Consider the following 26,376-nt stretch of genomic DNA (forward strand, 5'->3'; position numbering starts at 1 on the left):
TCTATTAATCCTCAATCCTGCTTATTTAGCATTCCACAAACACAGATACATGCCCAGTGAATACACCTTGGCGGTGAACATGATGTACAAGTCTATAAAATACAATAAAGACAAACCAGGTTGATTTATCAGGGCAGACTGTGAGCCAAACCATTTCACATCCACTATATCAACCTCAAAACATACCCTGACTCCTACCCCTAAAACTACCCCAAACTACAAAGACATTTTTAATGCTCAAATTCCAAAATGTTCATCCTGATCACTGTCTCTTTCATGTGGAATATGGAACTTACAGTATCAGTACACCTTTTGGATTGACAAGATGGGAGATACCACTTAAGACAGAGGTATGACTTACTGTAAGTAATGGGAAATACAATCTTTTGGGTTAATCCAAATATATTTCACAGCGTTTTAGATATGGCAATGATTATCTACACTGTACATTGCTTTTTGTGTCACTAAAACTAAAATCAGGGGAACATTTTAGTAACCAGGAAACTTCGAAGAAACCAAAAGGTAGTCATTAATCTAGTAAAAATAGAGCGCCTCAGAAACAGACCAAAGCGGAAGTGTGGTCTCGTACCTTGAACTCATACGACTCCTCGATGACAACTTCCAGTTTGACGTGCTCCCCGAGGGTAGGCCGGCCCATCTCAGCGATGCGGCGTTCCTCCTCCTCCTTCTTGGAGAGAGCTTCCTCGTCCCCTTCCTCTGAGGGAGAGAGGGGGAGAAAGATAGAGATGGAGAAAGAAAGAGGAAGGGACGAGAGAACACATTTGGGTGGTTAGCGGCCATGACAAGGACGATACCCATAAGAGGCCATTCATGTGTTTCCGTGAGTGGCCAAGGTAGCTGTTGACTGTTCAACACTTGCTCTTGAAAACCTTTACACTTTTCAAAATATTCTGCTAAATACTATGCTGCCTTGGATATTTAATTTTCCCATAATCCTTTCTAGCACAGTTCCAGCTACTGTGGTGGATGCATAACCTGGCCAGAGCATAACAGTTCAGCTTGGCTATGTTTAGAGAGGCTCATAAGTGTGAAAATGTCACTTGAGTCCAGGTTTCTGTTGCAAGTGTACCTTCTTGTGCTCTGTTTATGCTAACTGAGCAATGGTAAAGTGAGGACTAGGAAAAATGTGCATTCACAGGCTACATAAACGATCTGTGGTAGGAGAAGCCACAAAGGTGTGTGAAAGAGGCAAATGTGCAATAGCTGCATGATACTGACTATTAGCTTTGCTATGACAATCTAGCCATTTGACTGGCCCAAAGCTAGTCACCGAAGCAGAAGCAGAGACATACTGAGCTGATGGAGAAAGGGTGTTCTTTCAGAGTGACACTGGAAATAAAATAGCAGACTGTTATTTCGCAGAGATTTCCAGCCGGAGGCAGTATTGAGACGACCGTGACAGAGAACTCGTGAGTCACACAGTGGCGTATGTACAGCCTTTGACAAAACACCGGCACATGGATGGTGAGAGGGAGGATAGAGGAGAGCGAGGCGATAGAGAAGTGAGGGGAGGATGGAGAGTACAAAGGGAGAATGTATACCTGCAATGCTGATAATGGTGGCGGGGACAGGGTTATCCCTACCCTGCACTTTCCGGTAGACGTCCCTGCCTGAGGGACAAGTTCACAGTTCATTGCACAAAGAGCCCCCATTAGATTAAAAAAGAACAGTTTTAAAGGTTTCCGGATAAGTCAAAAACACTATCCAATATATTTCACAATATTATGGTGGAGGAACGCACGTTTCAAATGAAAAGCTGTTGAGATTCTTTGATCCCACTGTAAACTTTACTTTGTTGAGTACATGAGTTCGAGTACATTTGCTTTGAGACTTTTGTTAAAGTTGCAGCTTTAGAGGAAATATGTTTTTAAAGTTATCCGGGGAAAACCAGTGACTGTGTTTCATTGAAAAGATTGTTTTTCATATAGCATTGGATCCAAACACTCCTCCTGAAGAGTAACTGAATGTGAAAAGTTTTGTTCCTGCCCATCATTAACACACCTGATTCAGCTAATCTCAGCCCAGACCGAAGAGCTGATTGAAGTGTGTAGGCTAAGTGCTATCAACTGTGTTATTGCTGGGCTGGAACAAAATCCTGCAAACTCAATACATCTTCAGGACCGGAGTGACCACATATTTGAAGTTGGAAGTTTACATACACCTTAGCCAAATACATTTAAACTCAGTTTTTCAAAATTCCTGACATTTAATCCTAGTAAAAATTCCTTGTTTTAGGTCAATTCAGATTACCACTTTATTTTATGAATGTGAAATGTCAGAATAATAATAGTGAGAATGAATTATTTCAGATTTGATTTCTTTCATCACATTCCCAGTGGGTCACAAGTTTACATACACTAAATTAGTATTTGGTAGCATTGCCTTTAAATTGTTTAACTTGGGTCAAATGTTTTGGGTAGCCTTCCACAAGCTTCCCACAATAAGTTGGGTGAATTTTGGCCCATTCCTCCTGACAGAGCTGGTATAACAGAGTCAGGAAGGTAGGCTTCCTTGCTCGCACACGTTTTTTTCAGTTCTGCCTACACATTTTCTATAGGATTGAGGTCAGGGCTTTGTGATGGCCACTCCAACAACTTGGCTTTTGTGGCAAAATGGCTTAAGGACAACACTTTGTAGGTATATTTGGGATCATTGTCCATTTGGAAGACCCATTTGCGACCAAGCTTTAACTGATGTCTTGAGATGTTGCTTCAATATATCCACATAATTTTCCCTACCTCATGATGCCATATATTTTGTGAAGTGCACCAGTCCCTCCTGCAGCAAAGCACCCCCACATCATGATGCTGCCACCCCAGTGCTTCACGGTTGGGATGATGCTCTTCGGCTTGCAAGCTTCCCCCTTTTCCCTCCAAACATAACGATGGTCATCATGGCGAAACAGTTTTATTTTTGTTTCATCAGACCAGAAGACATTTCTCCAAAAAGTACGATCTTTGTCCCCATATGCATTTGCAAACGGTAGTCTAGCTTTTTTATGGCGGTTTTGGAGCATTAGCTTCTTCCTTGCTGAGCGGCCTTTAAGGTTATGTCGATATAGGACTCGTTTCACCGTGGATATAGATACTTGTGTACCTGTTTCCTCCAGCATCTTCACAAGGTCCTTTGCTCTTGTTCTGGGATTGATTTGCACTTTTCGCACCAAAGTACGTTAATCTCTAGAAGACAGAATGTGTCTCCTTCCTGAGCGGTATGACGGCTGTGTCGTCCCACGGTGTTTATACTTGCGTACTATTATTTGTACAGATGAACGTTGTACTTTCAGGCATTTGGAAATTGCTTCCAAGGATGAACCAGACTTGTGGAGGTCTGCTGATTTCTTTTGATTTTCCCATGACGTCAAGCAAAGAGGGACTGAGTTTGAAGGTAGGCCTTGAAATACATCCACAGGTACACCTCCAATTGACTCAAATGATGTCAATTAGCCTATCAGAAGCTTCTAAAGCCATGACATAATTTTTTGGAATTTTCCAAACTGTTTAAAGACACAGTCAACTTAGTGCATGTAAACTTCTGACCCACTGGAATTGTGATACAGTGAATTATAAGTGAAATAATCTGCCTGTAAACAATTGTTGGAACAATTACTGGTGTCATGCACAAAGTAGATGTCCTAACCGACTTGCCAAAACTATAGTTTGTTAACAAGACATTTGAAAAAACATTTTAGATGACTCCAACCTAAGTGTATGTAAACTTCTGACTTCAACTGTACTACAGCACATACAGTAATCGCCAGGCATGTTAGATGGTATTACAACTGGTCACACCTTACACAACAAAGAACACATTCATAAACCATTCATGAATCATTTGTAATACCTAAATTACCATGATTAAAGTGTGTAAGCTTTATGAATTTCTATTTCCTTGTAAAATAGGGGCAATTCAACTCAAGTTTCTGGAGACATGAAAAGATTTGAACCAGAATTGAGCTAGTTCATTACATTGTTGTATTTACCTTATCTGCAATTAGCCTACTGTATACAGTTGAGTAAGTACAAAGTGTTTGTGGAAATTGCATTCCCAAAAGACTTGATTGAACCCTGATGAATAGTGTGACCCTACCATTAACGGTTCACGACCCAACCGTTAAAGGACCACAGAATGCGCTCAGTATGTCCATTTTTTATCCGAAAGAATTAGATTGAGCAGTAAAAGCCCCACTTTTATTCCATAGGCTGGGATCTGCACTATGCAGCTGTTGCAAGAATACATTTTTCACTGACTGGTTTCAAAAACAATGATTGATAGGCAGCTTGAACTTCTTGAATTCAACCATTATTGGGTTCCATTACACATTTAGATTTGTGAGCAGCTATCCACAACAACCACAATTCATGAGGTGCAAATAGCTAAATGAGAGAGCAGCAGTGTGATTCACGTCAATGCGCTATGTAGATATCAATAATACATGATATCCGTATCGCCGTACACTACACTGCTGTCATCCTTACCTTCAAGCGTTTATTCAAATGGGATAGTCTTTGGATGCCGACAGCAGTCGCACCATCGGAAGACATAGCTTGGACTAGCCTACAAAAGCATTTTCCTGCTCTTTTCCCATGATCCATCAAACACATTTGGCGTGTCATCATAGTGGTCAGACTCGCTCAGGTGGAACAAATTTAAATGTGCGCCTTTTTTCAATGCTGAGTTGAATGTCATTGACAAAACAGAGAAGGGTCAAAGATATTTTTTTTCGCAAACATCCTTTCTGAATTGAAAAGTAATCCTCAAAGTAATCATCTAGTTTTTCAAAAGTATCTGTAATCTGATTACACAATGTTTTCTGGTAATGTAACAGATTACAGTTACCAGTTTTTTTGTAATCCCTTACATGTAACAGATTACATGCAATCCGTTGCTCCCCGACCCTGTCAATGGCATGGTATTAAACACATCAAAGACGTGGTTTCCATACGGTTAATACCACTCCATTGACTCCATTCCAGCCTTTATTATGAGCCGTCCTCCCCTCACCCCACTGGTACACGTCTACATGAACACACAGTGAGGTCGCACACACGCATTCATCATCTTTCACACTCTTTCGCACACAGTGAAGTGTGACTCATTCAGTGATAGGATAGGCCTACACATTGAATGCCTGGAAGTGCCACAAACCAAAGTGCAAACCAAACAAACTACATTTCTAGTACTCACCAAAGAAAATACTATAGTAGTACTACAGTAGTACACAAAACATATCCATTCAAGTGTACTCAGTGCTGTCTTTGGAGTATATTTGATTTGAAAATATGCCATGCTCAAATCAAGTAAAGTCTATCAGAGCATTCTCAATATAATCAATATATTACATCGGTTTGTTATAAATGTCTCTGTGTAAATAGACATATTTACAAAGATAGTCTAAACAATGAAAGAGTAGCCTGAAAGTCTTGTGCCATTAGTAGTGGGTAGGAGAACGCACGATTCTCACAAAGGTGACACATATGTTACTTGAATTTGACTTGCTTTAAACGGCAACGATTTAAAGCAACCAATTGCAACACTGAATCGTCTCTTACCATAAAGCCTTTTGTCTATTAAAATTAATAAAAAATGACCCATTAATTAATCAATCAATCAATATATACATGGAATCCAAATAATATACTTTTTTTGCAATAGTAATATACCATACCTGTCTTCACGAATCCACCTAAAACCATAAAAAAAAATAAAGAAAATAAATCAAAGCATGCCTTTTGGTTGTGAGTGGGTATTAGTTTTAAATGAAGTATCTTAATAGTATTATTGATTAATGACACATTTTGAAAAAGCAAATGATAATTAAACTCTAGGAATAAAAATACTGTATAGGCCTACTTCCAACTCACTCTAAATCACTCTTTAATAAGAACAGTTACACATGTTTACTTGCAACTGAGAACATCATTCAGGAAATGTATTTACCCTTCCGTAGAAGGTTACCATGTACAGGGACTGCCAGTGTTTGCACGCTTGACACGTCACGACAACAGTAACAGACAATGATTGACATTTGAAGTAATAAGTGACTTCAGAAGCGAGGGGAAACAAAGAGTGTGACAGCACACCAGAGCAGACTAGCGAGAAAACGTAGACTGCTTACCAATTTCTTGAAGCAACACAGCTGATAGGATGGAAACAGATGAGACAAGAGACAGTTGAGCAGAGAGAAACGAGACATGAGAAACATGAGAAATGGAAACAAGTAGCAAGGAAAACAAGAGGAATGAATATACACAAGCCGGCGGCAAAAAGTTATAGCCATCAGGCAAGTTAGTTATAATATATAGATGTCATGGTTAGATTGTTGTTCACTACAGACTAGACAAGTCTAGCAAGTTTTTGAATTTCAAATCAGGCTTGTAGGACTCTAAATGTTATACACTAAATGCCAATAAAAGACTTGGGCCAATCAAATCTCAGAAGCACAATTTCAATTCCCAATATCTAAGAGTATTTAAAGATGTAACACATTCTGAAATAAAATTAAGGGTTTGATAGTGGTATTTGTTACACGCTAAATGTTTTCTCTGGATGAAAGTTTAAACAATGACAAATGATGCCTAAACGCACACTGAATAAGTCAAAACAGATTATTGTCAAAATGATGCGCTAACATTAACCTGCAGTGTACTCTTCTGGGCCAAGTTTCCTGAGAAGTCTCATAAGAGCGTTTTAACGATGCACCGTCCCTAATGTTCGGAAATGTAATGTTACGAGGGTTTTGGGAAACAGGGCCTTAGGCTCTGGCATAGCTTAATTTGGAGGTCAACATAAAACAAATATTAAATGAAATGGGCCCACAATAAACATGTACTGCAATCACTTCTCTATGATGGCAAAATGTGCCTAATAACTGAACCACTGCAACACTCCATTTTGTCATTAGCACAATGAAAATATGTTAAAAAGTCATTTCCATACATTGAGAGTGGTGATTCAGTACATGTGTTGGTACCATATATAGACGTTATTATGGCGTTTCTTCCAAAATCCTACAGTAAGGAGTTAATCAAAGTCCAAAATGCACACTGCAAAACTCATAACGTTCTTGAGTATTGTGAGTGTGTGTTCCAAGCAACACCACAAACAGAAACAGTGGAACACAGTTAGTGCCCACGGGGTATGGTTAGGAATGGGTAAACTCGGACCATTTGCTTGGCTGAAGACCACAAGACCCTTAAGGGTCTAGAACATGTGGAGGTACACATTTCTACAGAACCTTCTTGAGCATACAACCACTACCACTCAACGTTCCTCCTTTGTTTATCAACCAAAAAGCTATTATCGCTCTGAACGCCTCATAGGATGGGAAAGAAACTTCTCTGACTCTGCTCAAATCCTGTTCAGCCCACCCCGACTGAACAGCGGTGTTGACCAGGGGCAGTAGAAATACAAGAAACCAGAGGAGAGGGTAGGTAGCCTTGCGACAGCAGAGAAAATACGAGAGGGAGCAGAAGAGGGTGAAAAAAAAGAACAGGAGCGTAAGAAGGAAGGAGTGGGAGGAAGGAGAGCAGGAGGAGGTCAGAAGCTTGAGCCCATCTTCTACTCTTTTCAGTTACTCTCACACCTGTCAATCGCCATTTCCAATGGGGCTCCTGCAGCTCTATGTAGAATGTGGCCTGTCTTTCATATTCGTCGTGGTCAAGTATTCTAACCGCTATGGTCTTCCTGCAAGGGGACACAAGACAAGGTACAAAACAAAAAGGGCAAGGTGAAGGACGAGGGCGGGAGGTGGGGGAAGGGGGAAGGATAGATTGTGCAAGTTTCACAAACACACACACACACACCAAAAAGGATTTGGATTGGATTCGATATCCACCGGGCCATCCATGGATGTACAGATGGAACAGTTTGTCGGGGTTCGGGGGCAGGGGGGAAGTCGTGCTCTGTTGCACACCCGTACCTCCTCGTGGTGCATACATGGAAGGACAGTTGGAACTCTTTTTGGAATCTCAGTTTGAGTTTAAAGATGAAAACTTTTCATCTCAACTGTCTTCATTGATCTTCACCTCTGATCATAATATCAATATTGCTCTGTCTGTCCATTTGATATTGTTATGTCCTGGTATTTACCTCTCATAACATTGATATTGTTTTGTCTAGGTGCTGAGGTAAATAAAAGGTCACAGCTAAAAAACAGTGACTACTCAGAACAAGTGCTCTGTAGTCTAGGTCTGACTAAAATTGTTTTAGGATCAATGCTGGTCCTGGAGGACCACTATGTATGCTGGTTTCGGCTCCAATCAATCTTGGGATTTATAATTAAGAAATATACACCTGACCATTACACAAATATGGTTGAAAGGTAACAATGAAAAAAGACAAGTGGGTAGGAAAACCTGCCTATAACTGTTCTCCTCTGTTCTCAATTTTCCCAGGATTGGGAAAATGCTCCATGGAGGATGGAAATGTGGCCTTTATCTATGTATACCCAATTCAGTAGGTCTGGGCAAGCAAGCACAAAGTAATAGTGGATGGATCCAGTAGGGGACACCATACATGGTGAATGGAATGGGGGCGGGGTTAAGGGGTACAGGGTTGGGACCAAAGCCTGGGAAGGGAACGCCCCACCTTTCCTCTCACTCATCTCCAGCAGCTCAGGCTCTCCCATCTCAAGGAAGAAGTTCTTGTTTTTCTCATATTCCTCGTCATCGATTATATTGATCTGTATAGTTTTGCTGAAACAAAGAGAGAGAGAGAGGAAGAGAGAGAAAGAAGACAAGGTTGCAGATAGAACAGCGTATGGAGAGTGCGAACATGAGGGAAGAAGAACGACGGGCCATGCATCGCCAAACGACACAATTCACAGCACAAAAACAAAATGGGAGGATGGGTTGTAAGGGTGACATTAAGCGATTCTGGTGGGGGGAAACAATACATCACAAACAATGAAATTAATGTATTTTATACAAAAATGTAATGGAAAAATGAAAACACCCCCATATATCGCTTCATCAAAACACTAAATTTAAGTTCTGAATGAAAGTATTTTAAGACAAATGAGGGACACAACAATTCACAACAAGACAAATATTTTCTAGAGTGTGACTTTGCAGTGCTGTATTGTACTGTTAGGGCCTGTGGCCTATAAGAACACTATGTACAGACAGGCATGGTGGAAATGTTTTCCCTCCTTCTTCTCAACAATAGGTCATGTTATAAGTTATTATAAGTTATAATAAGGCCTAGAGAGTCTATCAGTCTATTTTATAGTCTTATACTGTGGCTCAGGCCCATGTTTGAGAATGACCAGGATACTCTCGACAGCTATGCTACCCAAATATGGAGACTAAAACAACTCTCCAAGACAAAAACAGAGCACCCATGGGTTGAAGATGCACTCTTGCATATTGTTTATAAACTAAACCAGGGGGAAATTATTGCCTGATCCCAGATATGTTTGTGCTGTATATCCAACTCATGACAATGACCATAGGACTTGGCAAGACAGCACAAACAGATCTGGGACCAGACCAGACCAGGGGTAAGGTGAGAGGGAAACGACAGGCTTCTTGCTCTAACAGCTAGCCAAACATGTCTGAACATATCTCCAAACACCACACTACTAATAAACTTGGACAAAATATACAAGTAATGACAAAAACTATGTAGGTAGCATTGAAAGAAAAGTCTTTCTACTTGCCTTGACCCTAAACAGGAGATGACATTGCCAATTTATAAGTTATTAATTGTCTGATTGCTAATGTTGAATAATGCAGAAACTAGCTGCTGTAGCAGATTGCCATTTGCTTTTGGATTTGAAATAATAGCAAATAATCACAACAGATTATGACAAGTTTCAGACTGTGGCTATTTGTTCATAATGTAGGTCTACTAGAGTGGCCTACCATCAAAAACAATGGAGAAAATGCATCCACGATTTGTTGACAATTTATCATCCTAATAAAATAAACCGCCAATCCATGTGACACACAAAATGTAACCTGGTGGATGGTTGATGAGCGATACTTCAAGACTGCTGTGTTTGCCACATTTCACCCCTTACAAGATGGACCATTTAAATCGGGCAGTTAACTGCATCTAATAACAGAACATGTCCATGGTCTGACATGTATTTCCTTTATTAAAGGTAGGCTAAACACTGATTACGAGTCCTAATGGCATTATGTTAACATTGGTGCGATATTAATTGCTTACACATATTCAGAGAGTGTGGGATAAACAGGGTCATTAATTGGAATGGAATTACACTGTCCCTTGATAAAACAGTGCTGCTTTGTAGCAACTGGAAATGTCAAAAACATTTGGAAGGGAAAATTGCCATAGAAAATAAACACATGCTGTATAGTCAACCTGGTCTCAGACCATTTCATATTATTCTGTATGTAAATCCAAGACACTCCTATTTAGTATGATATGTTACATTCTGTATGTTAAGTATTAATTTGTGGATGTCCATCACACATTTAGTTTGATAAGTTAATAATTACCATTCATATTATATGTTACAAATTTGCTAAATGTACAATATGTTACAAATTTCCAAAACATATGACATGTTAGAAATTCTAGCTAGGTGGGTAATGTTAGCGAGGCTATGGGTTAAGGTTCAGTATTAGCTAAGACGCTAAGTAGTTGTGAAGTAGCTACAGTTGTCCGTAATGAGATTTGGTCTCACAACCTTTGGGTTGCTAGATGTTCACATTATAAGCCAACCCATCATTTTACATTTTAGTCATTTAGGAGACGCTCTTATCCAGAGCTATTTACAGTAGTGAGTGCATACATTTAAATACTTTTTTCATACTGGTCCCCCGTGGGACTCAAACCAACAACCCTGGCGTTGCAAGCGCAATGCTCAACCAACTGAGCTATATGGAACTACCATCCACCCTGACCAACCACCACAGTAAGTCAACATCTGTCTTATATAACCATAACAAACGTATCATTTCATACTAATTTCAGTATCTCGGATTTACATTTACTATGTTACGTCTACTCTATGAGACCAGGCTGGCAAACGTGGGTTCCACAGTGATTTGTAGGTATATTCTCATAGGCATATTGGAGGTATGCTGGTTTTGCTCTTACATTGTTCCTAACATTACATGGTTTTTGGGTTAGAGGCTACGAGATGACTGGAAGCTAATATTACACAGTGTGAATACAGTAAGGATGAATTGTCAGTAATAATGTAATATTGAACCTTTATTTAACTAGGCAAGTCAGATAAGAACAAATTCTTATTTACAATGACAGCCTACCCCAGCCAAACCCTAACCCGGACGCCACTGGGCCAATTGTGCACCACCCTATGGGACTCCCAATCACGGCCAGTTGTGATACAGCCTGGAATCAAACCAGGGTCTGTAGTGACACTTCTAGTGCTGGAATGCAGTTCCTTAGACAGCGGCGCCACTCTGGAACCCAAATACTTTGCTTACTTTTTCAAAACCTCATTAGGTGGAAGCTAGAGAGGGATTGCCAAATCACAAACTAGTTCAAACTTATTGGAACCTCCAAACTGATTAGAATTAGGGCAATTATGTGGGATAGTCAACCTGAGCATGCAACAGTTTAATTAACGTTTTGTTTGTCTATTCTGTGAGAAATTTAATTTATGATTTGGTGTGGAAATGTCACATCCATCACGCTGGAATTGCCCATTACTCAAAGTCAACTACTAAGTGACAGAGGACCTTTTTATAGCTTCATTAAGCTGATGTTCACGTGATTGACTAAGATTAACATGAATTATTGATCAACGGCCTCTTGGTGCCACAGAAGTGAATGAGTCTCTGGTGAAAGGAAATAGCAAGAGTCCTGCTGGGTGGGTCCTTAGGTGACATAACAGGGAGTCAGTCATTTCCTCTTGTGACACTTCCTATTCACCCTCTCAGGCAGCCCTGGGTGTCATGGATTAAACCAGGGGTGTCAAAGTAATTTTGCCCAGGTGCCGCATTCGGTCTTCTACGAGGTCCGGTGGGCCGCACTGAAAATTGGTTATGCTTCCTTGCCATCAAAATTCCATAGTTTTGGGAATTTTCGATGCTTCCTGACTGTCTAGCGATTATTAGAGATTTGGAGAGTCAAGAAACTGTACTAATGTACACTACCGTTGAAAAGTTTGAGGTCACTTGGAAATGCCCTTGTTTTTGAAAGAAAAGCACATTTTTTGTCCATTCAAATGACATCAAATTGGTCAGAAATACAGTGTTGACATTGTTAATGTTGTAAATGACTATTGTAGCTGGAAATGGCTGATTTTTAATGGAATATCTACATAGGCGTACAGAGGCCAATTATCAGTAACCATCACTCCTGTGTTCCAATGGCACGTTGTGTTAGTTATTCCAAGTTCATAATTTTAAAAGGCAAATTGATCATTAGAAAACACTTTTGCAATTATGTTAGCACAGCTGAAAGCTGTTGTTCTGATTAAAGAAGAAATAAATAAAAAATTTAAAAAGAAGGACATTTCTAAGTGACCCCAAACTTTTGAACGCTTGTGTATTGACTATTGACTGTGCAGTGATTATTAGTGAGCTGGACAGTCAAACTATATGAATACATTGTAGGTCCACTATCATTTCTACACAGTTTAGATTTGGTTTTAGTTATTTTAAATCCACCCGCGCAGCTCCCCCAAGACTGCCACACAGAGAAGCACGAGATTGAACCTTACTCAACTTTCTACAGTTTTCCCCCTTAGTTAACACTATCAACTGTGGGAATTGTGATCGAATCAACACAATATTAGCCACTTTCAATTCAACGTACTGAAACAAAACGACCTGCGCAAGACTTAGAATGCAAAGGCAGAACGCATCTGAGTAGGATCCTATTGCAGTGACATGCACGACTCAGCCGTTCTCTACACAGACCTGTATGGCATAAACAATCAGAGCTGCTGCAGACCTATATGCAAATAGGTCTTTCCCTTTCACATATCGTCGTGAGTAGATGCGTTTGTTTTGAGATCAAAGCAAGAGCTGCATGTAGCCAGGTGTGCACATTTTGTTCATATCCTTTGCTAGTTAGTGAGTTATTAGCCCAGTTATATATCATTTGTAGTCGGCAATGGGGGTGTGATAGCTTCCTACAAGAGCACAAAACATGTACATTTTTAGACATCTTTGAAAAGCGAGTCCGGTAAAGAGCTTTTTTTTTGTCTTAAAGGAGCAGTGTTGTATTTTGAAACAGGCTTGAATAAGCTAAGCAGCCACTAGGCAGAGGGGAGCATACTTTCTCTGATTCTCTGTAATAATGGAATGGGAATGATAATGCATTTTATTTTGTAAAGTGGTTTCTTGCATCAAACAGCACAACAACATTTGCAGTCACCTCCTTGTCTGACGGACAAGTGGATAAACAGGTTCATGTCAAGCATACATTGAACACCACACATTCATTGACTGCTACTGTCAGCCTACAGTAGCAGCCAATGTGTGGTGTTCAATGTAGGTCTACATTCCTTGACTTTTGAAAAAGACATGTGAGGCTTGACATGAACCTGTTTCAAACAGTGCATCGGCTGATTTGACTCAGTTGGAGGGATGGTTCATAAGCTTACAGTAGCAGCCAATGTGTGGTGTTCAGTATAGGCTTGGCATTAACCTGTTCATCCACTTGTCCTTCAGACAAGGAGCTGACAGCTATTTCCATGTTAAAATGTTATGGATGCATTTTCTCCATTGTTTTTGATGGTAGGTCACTCTAGTAGGCCTACATTATGATCAAATAGCCACAGTCTGAAACAGTAACTTCAAACAGGTACAGCCTGCAAACTAATACTAATTTGGCAAAAATCAACAGAGAGACCCCCCTAGTGAGCCATTGTTACTCTCACAAGCAAGGGGAACCGGGTATAGGAATGTCTCCACATTTCAACTGGCTATTGAAGAGATAAAGTCCCCTTTGTCAAGGATGCGCAACAAAGTTAAAGTTGGAGGCAAACAACCCTGTTGAGCAGTCGGTTTGAAAAAGGAGGGGCTATTTCTAGTGTTGGCTCTGAGCAGGATTACATGTGACAGCCTCCTCACAGCTTTGTCAAAGGCAAGTTCTGGATGTAACTTTTGCAGAAGCCAAGTGTACAAGCAGTTTAACTGAGAGATACAGAGAGAGGGGGGGGAGACTGACTGACAATGGGTGAGTCATGACAGAGCGACTGAATGGCAATGACAGTAAGAGAGAGAGAGAGAGAGAGAGAGAGAGAGAGAGAGAGAGAGAGAGAGAGAGAGAGAGAGAGAGAGAGAGAGAGAGAGAGAGAGAGAGAGAGAGAGAGAGAGAGAGAGAGAGAGAGAGAGAGAGAGAGAAGCCCCTTGAATTGAATTGAGAGAGAGAGAGAGAGAGAGAGAGAGAGAGAGAGAGAGAGAGAGAAAGAGGGGGGGGGGCAGAGAGGACATAAAGGGGAAAAGAGAAGCGGACGACAGAGAGAGTGGGAGAGAGAAAAAAACGAGTGAGAGAAAGAGGAGATGGGGACAAGGGGAGGAGAGAAAATGTTCCTCTGGCTTCTTAGCACCATGTCAATCCTATCCCTAAGAGCCAGCCCTCCAACTGAGTCAAATCAGCCGATGCGCTGCTTGACTCAGGGCCAACCACCAGCTGCGAGCCAGCATCTCCCCAGTCCTCAGCACTTCCATACTCCCACTCAAAGGCATCCATCCCACAAAACAGGCAGTGTCAACGGTCACACTGCCACTGAATGTCAACACCAGTGGCCTTGTCAACGTCAGTTACCTTCCTTGACAATTTTATTTCCAGTGAAAGACAGCCCCAGATAGTTATACTTTAATGTCCGATTTGCGAAAGACTCAAGTTCAGAGTAGGCTTTACTGTGACCAGAATTGAATAAAAATGAATGGTTTAAAAACCCTTACACTTGTGGAAATTGGCCTATTTGGTTAGGGCTACATTTAAATGTTTCTAACAGAACTATAAAAAAGCATATGCAGGACAATGGTAGCAACTGAAAGAGAACACTGGAGATTATGGGGAAATAATAAACCAGAGGTGAGGACACGAGACTGAATCCAAACATTACACTGTTGATTTTATGTGCATTTTACATTTGCTGTACTTTTCACAGTCTTTGTCAATAACAAAATCTGAAAATACTCTGGTTACATTCAGTAACATACTAAGAATGTTCACTGAAATGTTGGATTGGCGCAAACTAAGAAAAAAACAATGACAAGGGTTTGAGTGAGAGGTCTAACTGGTGTTTCCAGGTGGCCACACACCTCTCCAAACTGCACATTTCCTAAGTAATTTCAATGCCCTTTTATGACTCAAGGAAAGAGCCATCAACTAACTATAAGGTGTTCTTTTAAGCTCTCCTAGCTTTGCCATTAAGGAACTGAAGCAAGCCCACTTATAGTCTTCTGTTTGGAACACAGCACCGTAACACAATTACGTTCCATTATGAATTGCAATCTGGGTCAGGTGGGCATCTTTTGAAAGCTTATTTTATTGACAACATGGCGGGCTAAGTTATAAAATAAGATTGTACATGGTTAGGCTTTGAAAAGGCACTTCAGACAAACAGATTGTAATTTTGGTGCATATAGAATTAGTGTATTTAAGTGCGTGTTCGCATCTCATTTTCTTCACAATACGACAAACATAAGCTCATTGTGTTCAGGACAACCCAGGGTATAACGCATATCGGCCTTGTAACTGTGGATCAAACAGCGCTCATAAAGCTTGATACTGTAAATGTATGTCTTCAAATATGGAAATGTGAAGCACACATCAAAGCGATATTTATTATAACCCTCAATGTCTCATCTTTCAGAACACATCGACTCCTCTCGATTTACAGCATTTCCCTCACTCAGACAACAACAAATGTGCAAAAGTAGCCCTATTAGCAGGAGGGATGGGAACATCTTGTTGTCGTGTGTAGTGCTCAAGTTTATATGGCTGTCAGTCAAAACCCATGCAGCGCTGTGAAGAGGAGAACCTGAGCTCTGAAGTCATGTATAGCACGTTACTCTACAGCCACTGCATTCCAATTAAGGTGCTTATCAATGACAAGATCTGCCATTTTCAAGTTATTCTGAGACACATTAAGTGCTAAAGAATAGCTTAGCAAAGCCATCGAGTTGACCAGACCCAAATGAGTACTATTATAAGAACATGAACAGTCATGCTAAACGAGAAGAAACCAAATAGAAAATGATGTCCAGTCAGCATAACATCTTTAAAACTACTGGGATGCACCTGGCTCAGTGTGGTACAATCTTATTTTTCAAACATGCTTTCTTTGACATCACTGCTTTCTAGGAATTTGTGGGTTTCAGTCCTAGAACTTTTAGGGACAAGGCCACTTGGCCTTAGGGGACAACCATGGCCTTCCTGACAGCCAGGATACATGGTAAGCTCAAGTTGAAGTAGTGTGTGAAAGATAACCCACGAACAGGTTGTGAATTAAAATCATTAAGCATCTTTTACGACAGTGCCATCTTGGGATTCCCCTCACATACACATCTCCCAACCTCATAGGCCAAGGCACAAGGGATCCATTCCCTCCCTATGACTTGTTGAGTTGCCTGCATGCAAACACAAAGCATCTGGCACTTTCCTGAAGTTCCAGACAGACATTTGGCAATGTTCTGCGTATTCCTTTAAAGCTCAGTTGTCCTGGGTCTGCACAACTCTGCCAGGACCTAGGATCAAGAGAGACACTCAAGTGTTTTAGTATTATCTCTCTTGACACAATGATGAAAATAATCATGGCCTCTAAACCTTCAAGCTGCATACTGGACCCTATTCCAACTAAACTATTGAAAGAGCTGCTTCCTGTGCTTGGCCCTGCTATGTTGAACATAATAAACGGCTCTCTATCCACCGGACGTGTACCAAACTCACTAAAAGTGGCAGTAATAAAGCCTCTCTTGAAAAAGCCAAACCTTGACCCAGAAAATATTGAAAAAACTATTGGCCTATATCGAATCTTCCATTCCTCTCAAAAATGTTTGAAAATGCTGTTGCGCAGCAACTCACTGCCTTCCTGAAGACAAATAATGTATACGAAATGCTTCAGTCTGGTTTTAGACCCCATCATAGCACTGAGACTGCACTTGTGAAGGTGGTAAATGACCTTTTATTCCGAGGCTCTGCATCTGTCCTCGTGCTCCTAGACCTTAGTGCTGCTATTTATACCATCGATCACCACATTTTTTTGGAGAGATTGGAAACCTAAATTGGTCTACATGGACAAGTTCTGGCCTGGTTTAGATCTTATCTGTCGGAAAGATATCAGTTTGTCTCTGTGAATGGTTTGTCCTCTGACAAATCAACTGTACATTTCTGTGTTCCTCAAGGTTTCGTTTTAGGACCACTATAGTTTTCATTATATATTTTACCTCTTGGGGATGTCATTCAAAAACATAATGTTAACTTTCACTGCTATGCGGATGACACACAGCTGTACATTTCAATGAAACATGGTGAAGCCCCAAAATTGCCCTCGCTAGAAGCATGTGTTTCAGACATAAGGAAGTGGATGGCTGCAAACTTTCTACTTTTAAACTCGGACAAAACAGAGATGCTTGTTCTAGGTCCCAAGAAACAAAGAGATCTTCTGTTGAATCTGACAATTAATCTTAATGGTTGTACAGTCGTCTCAAATAAAACTGTGAAGGACCTCGGCGTTACTCTGGACCCTGATCTCTCTTTTGACGAACATATCAAGATTGTTTCAAGGACAGCTTTTTTCCATCTACGTAACATTGCAAAAATCAGAAACTTTCTGTCCAAAAATTATGCAGAATAATGTATCCATGCTTTTGTTACTTCTAGGTTAGACTACTGCAATGCTCTACTTTCCGGCTACCCGGATATAGCACTAAATAAACTTCAGTTAGTGCTAAATACAGCTGCTAGAATCCTGACTCGAACCAAAAAATGTGATCATATTATTCCAGTGCTAGCCTCCCTACACTGGCTTCCTGACAAGGCAAGGGCTGATTACAAGGTTTTACTGCTAACCTACAAAGCATTACATGGGCTTACTCCTACCTATCTCTCTGATTTGGTCCTGCCGTACATACCTACACGTACGCTACGCTCACAAGACGCAGGCCTCCTAATTGTCCCTAGAATTTCTAAGCAAACAGCTGGAGGCAGGGCTTTCTCCTATAGAGCTCAATTTTTATGGAATGGTCTGCCTACCCGTGTGAGATACGCAAACTCGGCCTCAACCTTTAAGTCTTTACTGAAGACTCATCTCTTCAGTGGGTCATATGATTGAGTGTAGTCTGGCCCAGGAGTGTGAAGGTGAACGGAAAGGCTCTGGAGCAACGAACCGCCCTTGCTGTCTCTACCTGGCCGGTTCCCCTCTTTCCACTGGGATTCTCTGCCTCTAACCCGATTACAGGGGCTGAGTCACTGGCTTACTGGTGCTCTTTCATGCCGTCCCTAGGAGGGGTGCGTCACTTGAGTGGGTTGAGTCACTGATGTGATCTTCCTGTATGGGTTGGCGCCCCCCCTTGGGTTGTGCCGTGGTGGAGATTTTTGTGGGCTATACTCGGCCTTGTCTCAGGATGGTAAGTTGGTGGTTGAAGATATGCCTCTAGTGGTGTGGGGGCTGTGCTTTGGCAAAGTGGATGGGGTTATATCCTTCCTGTTTGGCCCTGTCCGGGGGTATCATCGGATGGGGCCACAGTGTCTCCTGACCCCTCCTGTCTCAGCCTCCATTATTTATGCTGCAGTAGTTTATGTGTCGGGAGCTAGGGTCAGTTTGTTATATCTGGAGTACTTCTCCTGTCTTATCCGGTGTCCTGTGTGAATTTAAGTATGCTCTCTTTAATTCTCTCTTTCTTTCTCTCTCTCAGAGGACCTGAGCCCTAGGACCATGCCTCAGGACTACCTGGCATGATGACTCATTGCTGTCCCCAGTCCACCTGGCCGTTCTGCTGCTCCAGTTTAAACTGTTCTGCCTGCGGCTATGGAATCCTGACCTGTTCACTGGACGTGCTACCTGTCCCAGACCTGCTGTTTTCAACTATCTAGAGACAGCATGATCGGCTATGAAAAGCCAACTGACATTTATTCCTGAGGTGCTGACTTGCTGCACTCTCGACAACTACTGTGATTATTATTATTTGACCATGCTGGTCATTTATGAACATTTGAACATCTTGGCCATGTTCTGTTATAATCTCCACCCGGCACAGCCAGAATAGAACTGGCCACCCCTCATAGCCTGGTTCCTCTCTCGGTTTCTTCCTAGGTTTTGGCCTTTCTAGGGAGTTTTTCCTAGCCACCGTGCTTCTACACCTGCATTGCTTGCTGTTTGGGGTTTTAGGCTGGGTTTCTATACAGCACTTTGAGATACCAGCTAAAGTACGAAGGGCTATATAAATCATTCTGATTTGATTTGATTTGTTATTTCTGCCTCTGCTTTGCGTAGAGCTTGGTTACGACCACTTGTCTTCAACTTTTTGACTATGGATAATGGCATTAACCAGATTTAACCAAGAGGAGCGTACACGTGGCATAAATCTCTAACATTTCTAATAGCCTAATCTTCCACTTTTAGTGTGCGAAGTTCAAAGACTCCTCTTTACCTTGAGGAAAACAGATTCATTATACTCTCAGCCACCATAAACTGGGTGCATGTGGAATACTAGCCCCTATAGGTTGGCCCCTGGCTAAGAAGACGTTCTAGAATCAGAATACATCTGTTACAACCGGTTATGTGTTTTTCATGACGACATCAAGACATTATGGTTAAGACTTCATATTCAACCACATAAAAAAATAATCATTCTGGTTGTTATAAAGACATTTACAAAACATCCTATTAGTATACAACCTGACCATCAAAGACTTCATAATGACATCATTGCAACCTTTGCAGTATAGCTCTCTGGGTGGGTTGCACCAACATGGATTAGCTCTTAAACTGGGTTAAATCAAGGTTTATCGATTAATCTTGTTGCACAAAATTTTAAACCTAGTTTTAAATTAATCCTAGTTAAATTAAGTCCTTCCTCTAATCTAAATTTAGTTTTCACTTTTAACCTAGATTAATTTTAAGCCTGTTGCTTAAATCTAAATCTAGCCTCCAATCTAATATCAATTTAGGTTAATTCTAAACTGCCACGAGGTGGCTTAACTGATAAAATGGAAGCATATCTACTGTGGAGAGACCAAAACGACAAAGTTCCTCAGAGAATAATTAGAGACAGGTTGAATCCTGTTGAGTTTGATAATTAACTCATTATTAGTAGGCTATTTACGTGCCCATTTTGTACAACAATTGAACAGGGGCTTATGATATACCCTGCCTTGATACGAGTGATGACGTTACACAACATGCTGTAACAGACGTGATAGCGGTAATAGTAGTGAACCGTTAGTTTTAATGTGCATTATAGGCATTGATATTCACAAGTTATTTATGCTTACTAAATATTGGTGGGTTGAGTTGTCCGTCGTCATCATAGGGGTTATGGAGAGGGGCAAACTGCTGGGGAATCATCTCGCATATTTTCTACGTGATAGGATCAATTCCTTTGGATGGAAGCCCCCCTCCGTCTCCGGTCTGAAATAGCCCCCGTCTCTCCTCTGCCGCATCCTTTTTGGCTTTCACTTTTATTTTTTCCCCAGCACGCTTTCATCTGATTTGTATTTATTATGGATCCCCATTGGCAGCAGCTACTCTTCTAGGGGTCCAGCAAAATTAAGGCAGTTTATACCATTTTAAAAACATTACAATACATTCACCTATTTCACAACACACAGTGTGCCCTCAGGCCCCTCCTCCACCACTACCACATATCTACAGTACTAAATCCATGTGTATGTATATTGTGTATGTTATCGTGTGTGTGTGCGTGCGTGTATGTATGTGTCTGTGCCAATGTTTGTTTTGCTTTACAGTCCCCGCTGTTCCATAAGGTGTTTTTTCAAATCTGTTTTTAAATGTAATTTTACTGCTTGCGTCAGTTACTTGATATGGAATAGAGTTCCATGTAGTCATGGCTCTATGTAGTACAGGAGAGATTGACATGCATATTATTAATATTAGCTCTCTGTGTACATGCAAGGGCCAGCCGTGCTGCCCTGTTCTGAGCCAATTGCCATTCCTTTATTTGTGGCGCCTGACCACACAACTAAACAGTAGTCAAGGTTTGACAAAACTAGGGCCTGTAGGACCTGCCTTGTTGACAGTGTTGTTAAGAAAGCAGAGCATCACTTTATTATAGACAGACTTCTCCCCATCTTAGCTACTACTGCATCAATATGTTTTGCCAATGACAGTTAACAATCTAGGGTTACTCCAAGCAGTTTTGTCATCTCAACTTCCTCAATGTCAACATGATTTATTACAAGATTTAGTTGAGGTTTAGGGTTTAGTGAGTATTTTGTTGAGTGTTGCAGTCATTTAAGTCGCTGTAGTAGCTGACGTGTATAGTGTTGAGTCATCCGCATACATAGACACTCTGGCTATACTCAAAGTCAGTGGCATGTCGTTAGTAAAAATTGAAAAAAGCAAGGGACCTAAACAGCCACCCTGGGGAATTCCTGATTCTAATTGGATTATATTTGAGACACTCCCATTAAAGAACACCCTCTGGGTTCTGTTAGACAAGTAACTATTTATCCACATTATAGCAGGGGGTGTAAAGCCATAACACATAAGTCTTTCCAGCAGCGGACTATGATTGATAATGTCAAAAGCTGCACTGACTAATCATCAGTCATTGTGTAGGTGCTGTGCTTGTTGAGTGTCCTACCCTATAAAGCATGCTGGAATTCTGTTGTCAATTTGTCTACTGTGAAATAGCATTGTATCTGGTCAAACACAATTTTTTCCCAGAAGTTTACCAAGGGTTGGTAACAGGCTGATTGGTCGGCTATTACTATTCTTGGGTAGTGGAATGACTTTAGCTTCCCTCCAGGCCTGAGGGCACACACTCTCTAGTAGGCTTGATCTAGTAGATGTGATCAATACATGTTGATGATTTAATTCCTGTGCTGTTTGTAACTACCCTGTTAGGTTGACTGACAACCTGATCCAGGTTGCAGGCATTGGTTACAGTTTGATGTTTTTTCTTGAGTGGGCAGCTTGATGATAGCCAGTCAATATTTAAATCACCCAGAAAATATACTTCTCTGTTGATATCACATACATTATCAAGCATTTCACACATTATCTAGATACAGACTTTTAGCACTTGGTGATCTATAGCAGCTTCCCACAAGAATGGGCTTTAGGTGAGGCAGATGAACCTGTAGCCATATTACTTCAACAGTATTTAACGTTAGATCGTCTCTAAGTGTTACAGGAACGTGGTTCTTTATATAGACCGCAACACCGCCTCTGTTGGCATTTCTGTATTTTCGGTAAATGTTATAACCATGTATTGCTACCATTGTATCATCAAAGGTATTATCTAAGTGAGTTTCAGAGATGGTCAGAATATGAATATCATCTGTTACAAGCAAGTTATTGACTTCATGAACCTGGTTTCTTAGGCTACATATGTTACTATGGGCTATTTGTAGCACATTTTTGCATTGCTTGGTTGTTTTTAATGCTTTAATGGGAAGCTTATCGGAGGTAGACTTACTCATGTTATTTACATTGGAGCTGATAGTGCAGGGTGAGCTGCATAAAGGGGTCTTCCTACTATTGCACACCGCCTCTGTGCTAATAGTGTAACTGGTTTATAGGCCTCTATCAGGTCCGACAATAGTTTTGTCATAAGTGGAGAAATTAGAACTTTTTAAATGCTATGATCAGGTGGCTAAAGGACAAATAATAAATGGCAAAATAATGTTAAATAATGACAATAATAAATCATATTTTATGCTATCTAGCTTGGTTTATAAACTACTGTAACGTTAGCTAACAAATGAGTTTCCTGTCTAGTACTGGCAAATAACTGATTTTATTTCAAATCAACCAACCCATGATAACCTTTCACGATGGAGTTGCAGTAGTTCTAACGTTACATTGTTATTATTTTATCATGGAACGGCAACTTTGTGGCCTCATTTGTCAAATCGACTAGCTACTTCGTTTCAACTCACAAAATACCTCTTATATTTGTGTAACATGTCACTAATCATAGTATAAAACATAGATTTACTGATCCAGATTTAAAATTAAGTGGTGCAACACATATCTGTTTAATTATGAATCTAGATTTACAAAACTTAGATTAGCTCTAATCCTAGATAAATGTAAACCATGTTGGTGCAACCCACCTTCTGTGTTTGGTCTGGTTCTTAGAGGAAATAACACTTTTTTAAATAGTTAAAGATCTGATGCTTTCGTACACATCCATGCATTTCTGGCTTTAATAGATATGACACACCAAGAGGTGACAGAGGAAAACCTCCAAAGAGCCACATACATCAGATTAGGAACCCTGGTTTTACCTGGCTCTGCTTTCAGTGTATTTGGGTCTTCCCAGGTTATCATACCTTGTTATGGAGAATTCTAACAGGGAAAAAGTTAACACCAACCAGTAACAGTCTAGTCTTCAGACCCAGCCACACAAAAGGAGACTGAGAGCGAGTCTTGACAACAGAGTAGCAGTCCCAATACACTTAAGCTTAGCCTTTACATTCAAGCCCTCCAGCTGGACCAGCAGTATCTGTGATTAACTAGAGGAGAATACTGTACAAGGCCTGACTCAGCGACTCCACTCTATCAGTGACTGTAACCGAGGAGGAAAACTCCCTAATGAACGACCTCTATTAACCAACTCCTTCGCGACATACTCAATTATAACCTTCCAACCACATACAGTAGTACATCATACTTCCATGCAGAAAGTCTGTCTCTCATTGGATTCTGTCAGGAGTCATTTTCTTTAGGTGCCTAAAAGAGCCGGCAGACCAATAAGTTGCCTTCCCTACCATGAATATAATTTGTTTTTCCTGCCTCACATTAATGTTCTATTTCTGGCCCTGCAATAAGATCCTTATGCCAGTGGTCTTGAAATCATTTGCAGATTTTGTGAACGTGAATACTGCGGTAAGTAAGAAGACAGACAGCTCATAAAGTGAGGGAGGCTTATAAAATAATAATAATAATAATAATAATTTGGTGGATGCTTATTTGCCCTATTTCACACATGTACACGTGTATTAATAAGCATGTGTGAATTGAAATGTTTTTTTTTTACCTGGTAAAATGATGGCAAAATACAAAATGTGCATATCTCAACTCCAGCTGAGGTAACACCTCCGAGAGTGGTGTCATGGCCAGCGCCTGCCATTATCAACGGTAACCCTCATGCAATTAGGGTTAAGTGCCTTGCTCAATTGACAGATTTTTCTGCAGGTTGATATTTATTGTCATGAATCTTACCCTGGATGCAGATCTGAGGGATTTTTTGCGATTTCTGCCAGCTGTAAAGTCAAAATTGGGAATAATGTACAAATTAATGATAACAAACATTTGCTCTTTGGTCTTCATTTAATGTTAAGGGTTAGGGTTAGCAGTGTGGTTACAATTAGAATCAGATGTTGTGACTTTGCCAGCTAATGACCACTCTGCAGAGCTGCCTCTAGAACCAGATTCATTATGAAAAATGCTGACCGATGTTTCGCTTGTCGGCTCTGGGATTCAAACTAGCTACCTTTCGGTTACTGGCCCAAAGCTCTAACCGCTAGGCTTCCTGCCGCCCATTATTCTGTTGATATCTATGTAATACTAGGTAGAATATTTTCGTGCAGACTGAAAAAAATGTACACTATGTCTGTAAAGTAATTTACATAACAGATTTTTGTTATATGTTTGCTATTCATGCATAGGGCTGGAAGCAGGAGTACGAAAGATGCCGAATAGGAGGCTTGAAAACCGTATTCCAAGATTTTTAATACATTTTTCTAGTCACATTTTACCATCTTAAATGCCCCAATAAGCTATGTCCTCTTTGTAAATCATACAATTCAAATTACACACCAAAGACGGCTTCACAAAGATAGGCAGTTTGCAATGCTAATGGCTGCTTCCGTCACAAAATATACAATGCAGCCCACTGAAAGGTTTTCTTTGTCCTTTATTCCTCCCTGTTAAAGCATGGAAAATGTCATTTGAGTTCATGCGATCTCAGAATGTAAATTGATTTACAAAGAGATATGGGTTCCCCTATGTGTAAGTGTACATAATGTTAAGTATCCCTCTTGGGGTGGGAAGAAGTCCTATGGTATTACATCAGCAAAGCTACCAAAAATGTCAAAATAATTCTACAATTTGTCACTTGTCACAGTTTTTCATACAGCTATTCATAACCTATAGACTGTAATCTTGTTTATACAAATATGTAACTTGATAGAGAGGCAGCCGAGTGTTCCTAAGGGGCTGAGATGCAGAATGTAACTATGCTGTTTCTGACTATCGGGCATGTGTGTCCTATATTGAGTGTCTTTCCACGAAAATAAATGGATTTTGCTATGATATGGTATGTTTATTTCATGGCATCTTCATTGATGTGCTTACTTGAGCAGCAGCCAAGGTCGTAAGTGTGATCGGTTTTTGCACCAAGTATACAATCGGATACAACGCTAAGAGAATCCGTCAGCACAGACGAGATGGCCATAGTGACTGATCAAACTGTGCTTTGTAAGTAACACGTCTGCTATTATCTGCTCCCAGTCTCTGTGTCTCAGCCAATTAGAGGCCTGAAAAACATTATTTCAGCCATGTAGAAAGCCTGATAAACATTTCAGGCAACAGGGTCCTCTTTTGCCTGCAGAAAACAAAGACACAAATACGTCCATCACCCCTGAAGTGTTTAGCTCCCAAGAAATTGGGACATTGCACTGCACTGACCAACCCCCTCAAAAACATCCAAAGGCTGCAAGGGAAAACGTGAGGCGTATATAGACAGAGGTTGAGGGGGTTGGGTTTGGATAGGCATGGGTTTGGACAGCATTTGATATCGTTCAAATACTTTAAGCATTTGATTGAGCCTGCACCAGGCAAGCTCAATCAAGCACAGCTTGGAGTCATTTGAAAGATTTCAAACATGATTTGAACCCTTGGTCTTCTTGCTCCTCTATGGTCCAAAGTGCCTTGGTCTCCTGCCTCTGTCTGTTGCTTGTCTGATGAAGCGGTGGTGACAGCCCCGCTGTCATGCAGCCCAAGGGAACACGTCACTCCCCCAGCCATGTGATCCATAGGCCAGAGCTGCCACTGGGCCGCGGGGGCAGCTACGCTAGCCCTGGATCATGACAGTGGTCTGAGGAGGAGCACGAGGTCTGTCCTCATGCGAGAGCAGGCCAGAGACGAGAGGGCAAAATTAGCATAGGCAACAAAAAAAACAACAATTTAATTACTTGTTTAAAATAGTACCTCCTCCTAAAGCCCAAAGTAACCCCCTGTCAAGTTTCATGCTTGTC

General features: G+C 40.8%; 1 protein-coding gene across 10 annotated transcripts in view; it reads right to left on the reverse strand.

Annotated features, from left to right (window-relative positions):
• The window catches only part of slc8a1a (solute carrier family 8 member 1a), a 47,823-nt gene that overhangs the window by 8,085 nt on the left and 13,362 nt on the right, over positions 1-26,376 (reverse strand). For 4 of the 10 annotated variants that reach the window (XM_035778851.2, XM_035778854.2, XM_035778852.2 and 1 more), the window contains 6 exons: positions 8,611-8,717; positions 6,140-6,160; positions 5,690-5,707; positions 5,574-5,588; positions 1,563-1,631; positions 590-717 (listed from right to left, as the gene is read on the reverse strand). In XM_035778851.2, the coding sequence (XP_035634744.1) occupies positions 590-717; positions 1,563-1,631; positions 5,574-5,588; positions 5,690-5,707; positions 6,140-6,160; positions 8,611-8,717 (358 nt within the window). Of the gene's footprint in view, positions 1-589; positions 718-1,562; positions 1,632-5,573; positions 5,589-5,689; positions 5,708-6,139; positions 6,161-7,606; positions 7,708-8,610; positions 8,718-26,376 lie in introns of those variants that run through there. The other 6 variants (XM_035778857.2, XM_052527420.1, XM_035778859.2 and 3 more) reach the window with 6 other exon arrangements.

This window comes from Oncorhynchus keta, chromosome 10, assembly GCF_023373465.1.
Source record: "Oncorhynchus keta strain PuntledgeMale-10-30-2019 chromosome 10, Oket_V2, whole genome shotgun sequence".
Lineage (NCBI taxonomy): Eukaryota > Metazoa > Chordata > Actinopteri > Salmoniformes > Salmonidae > Oncorhynchus > Oncorhynchus keta.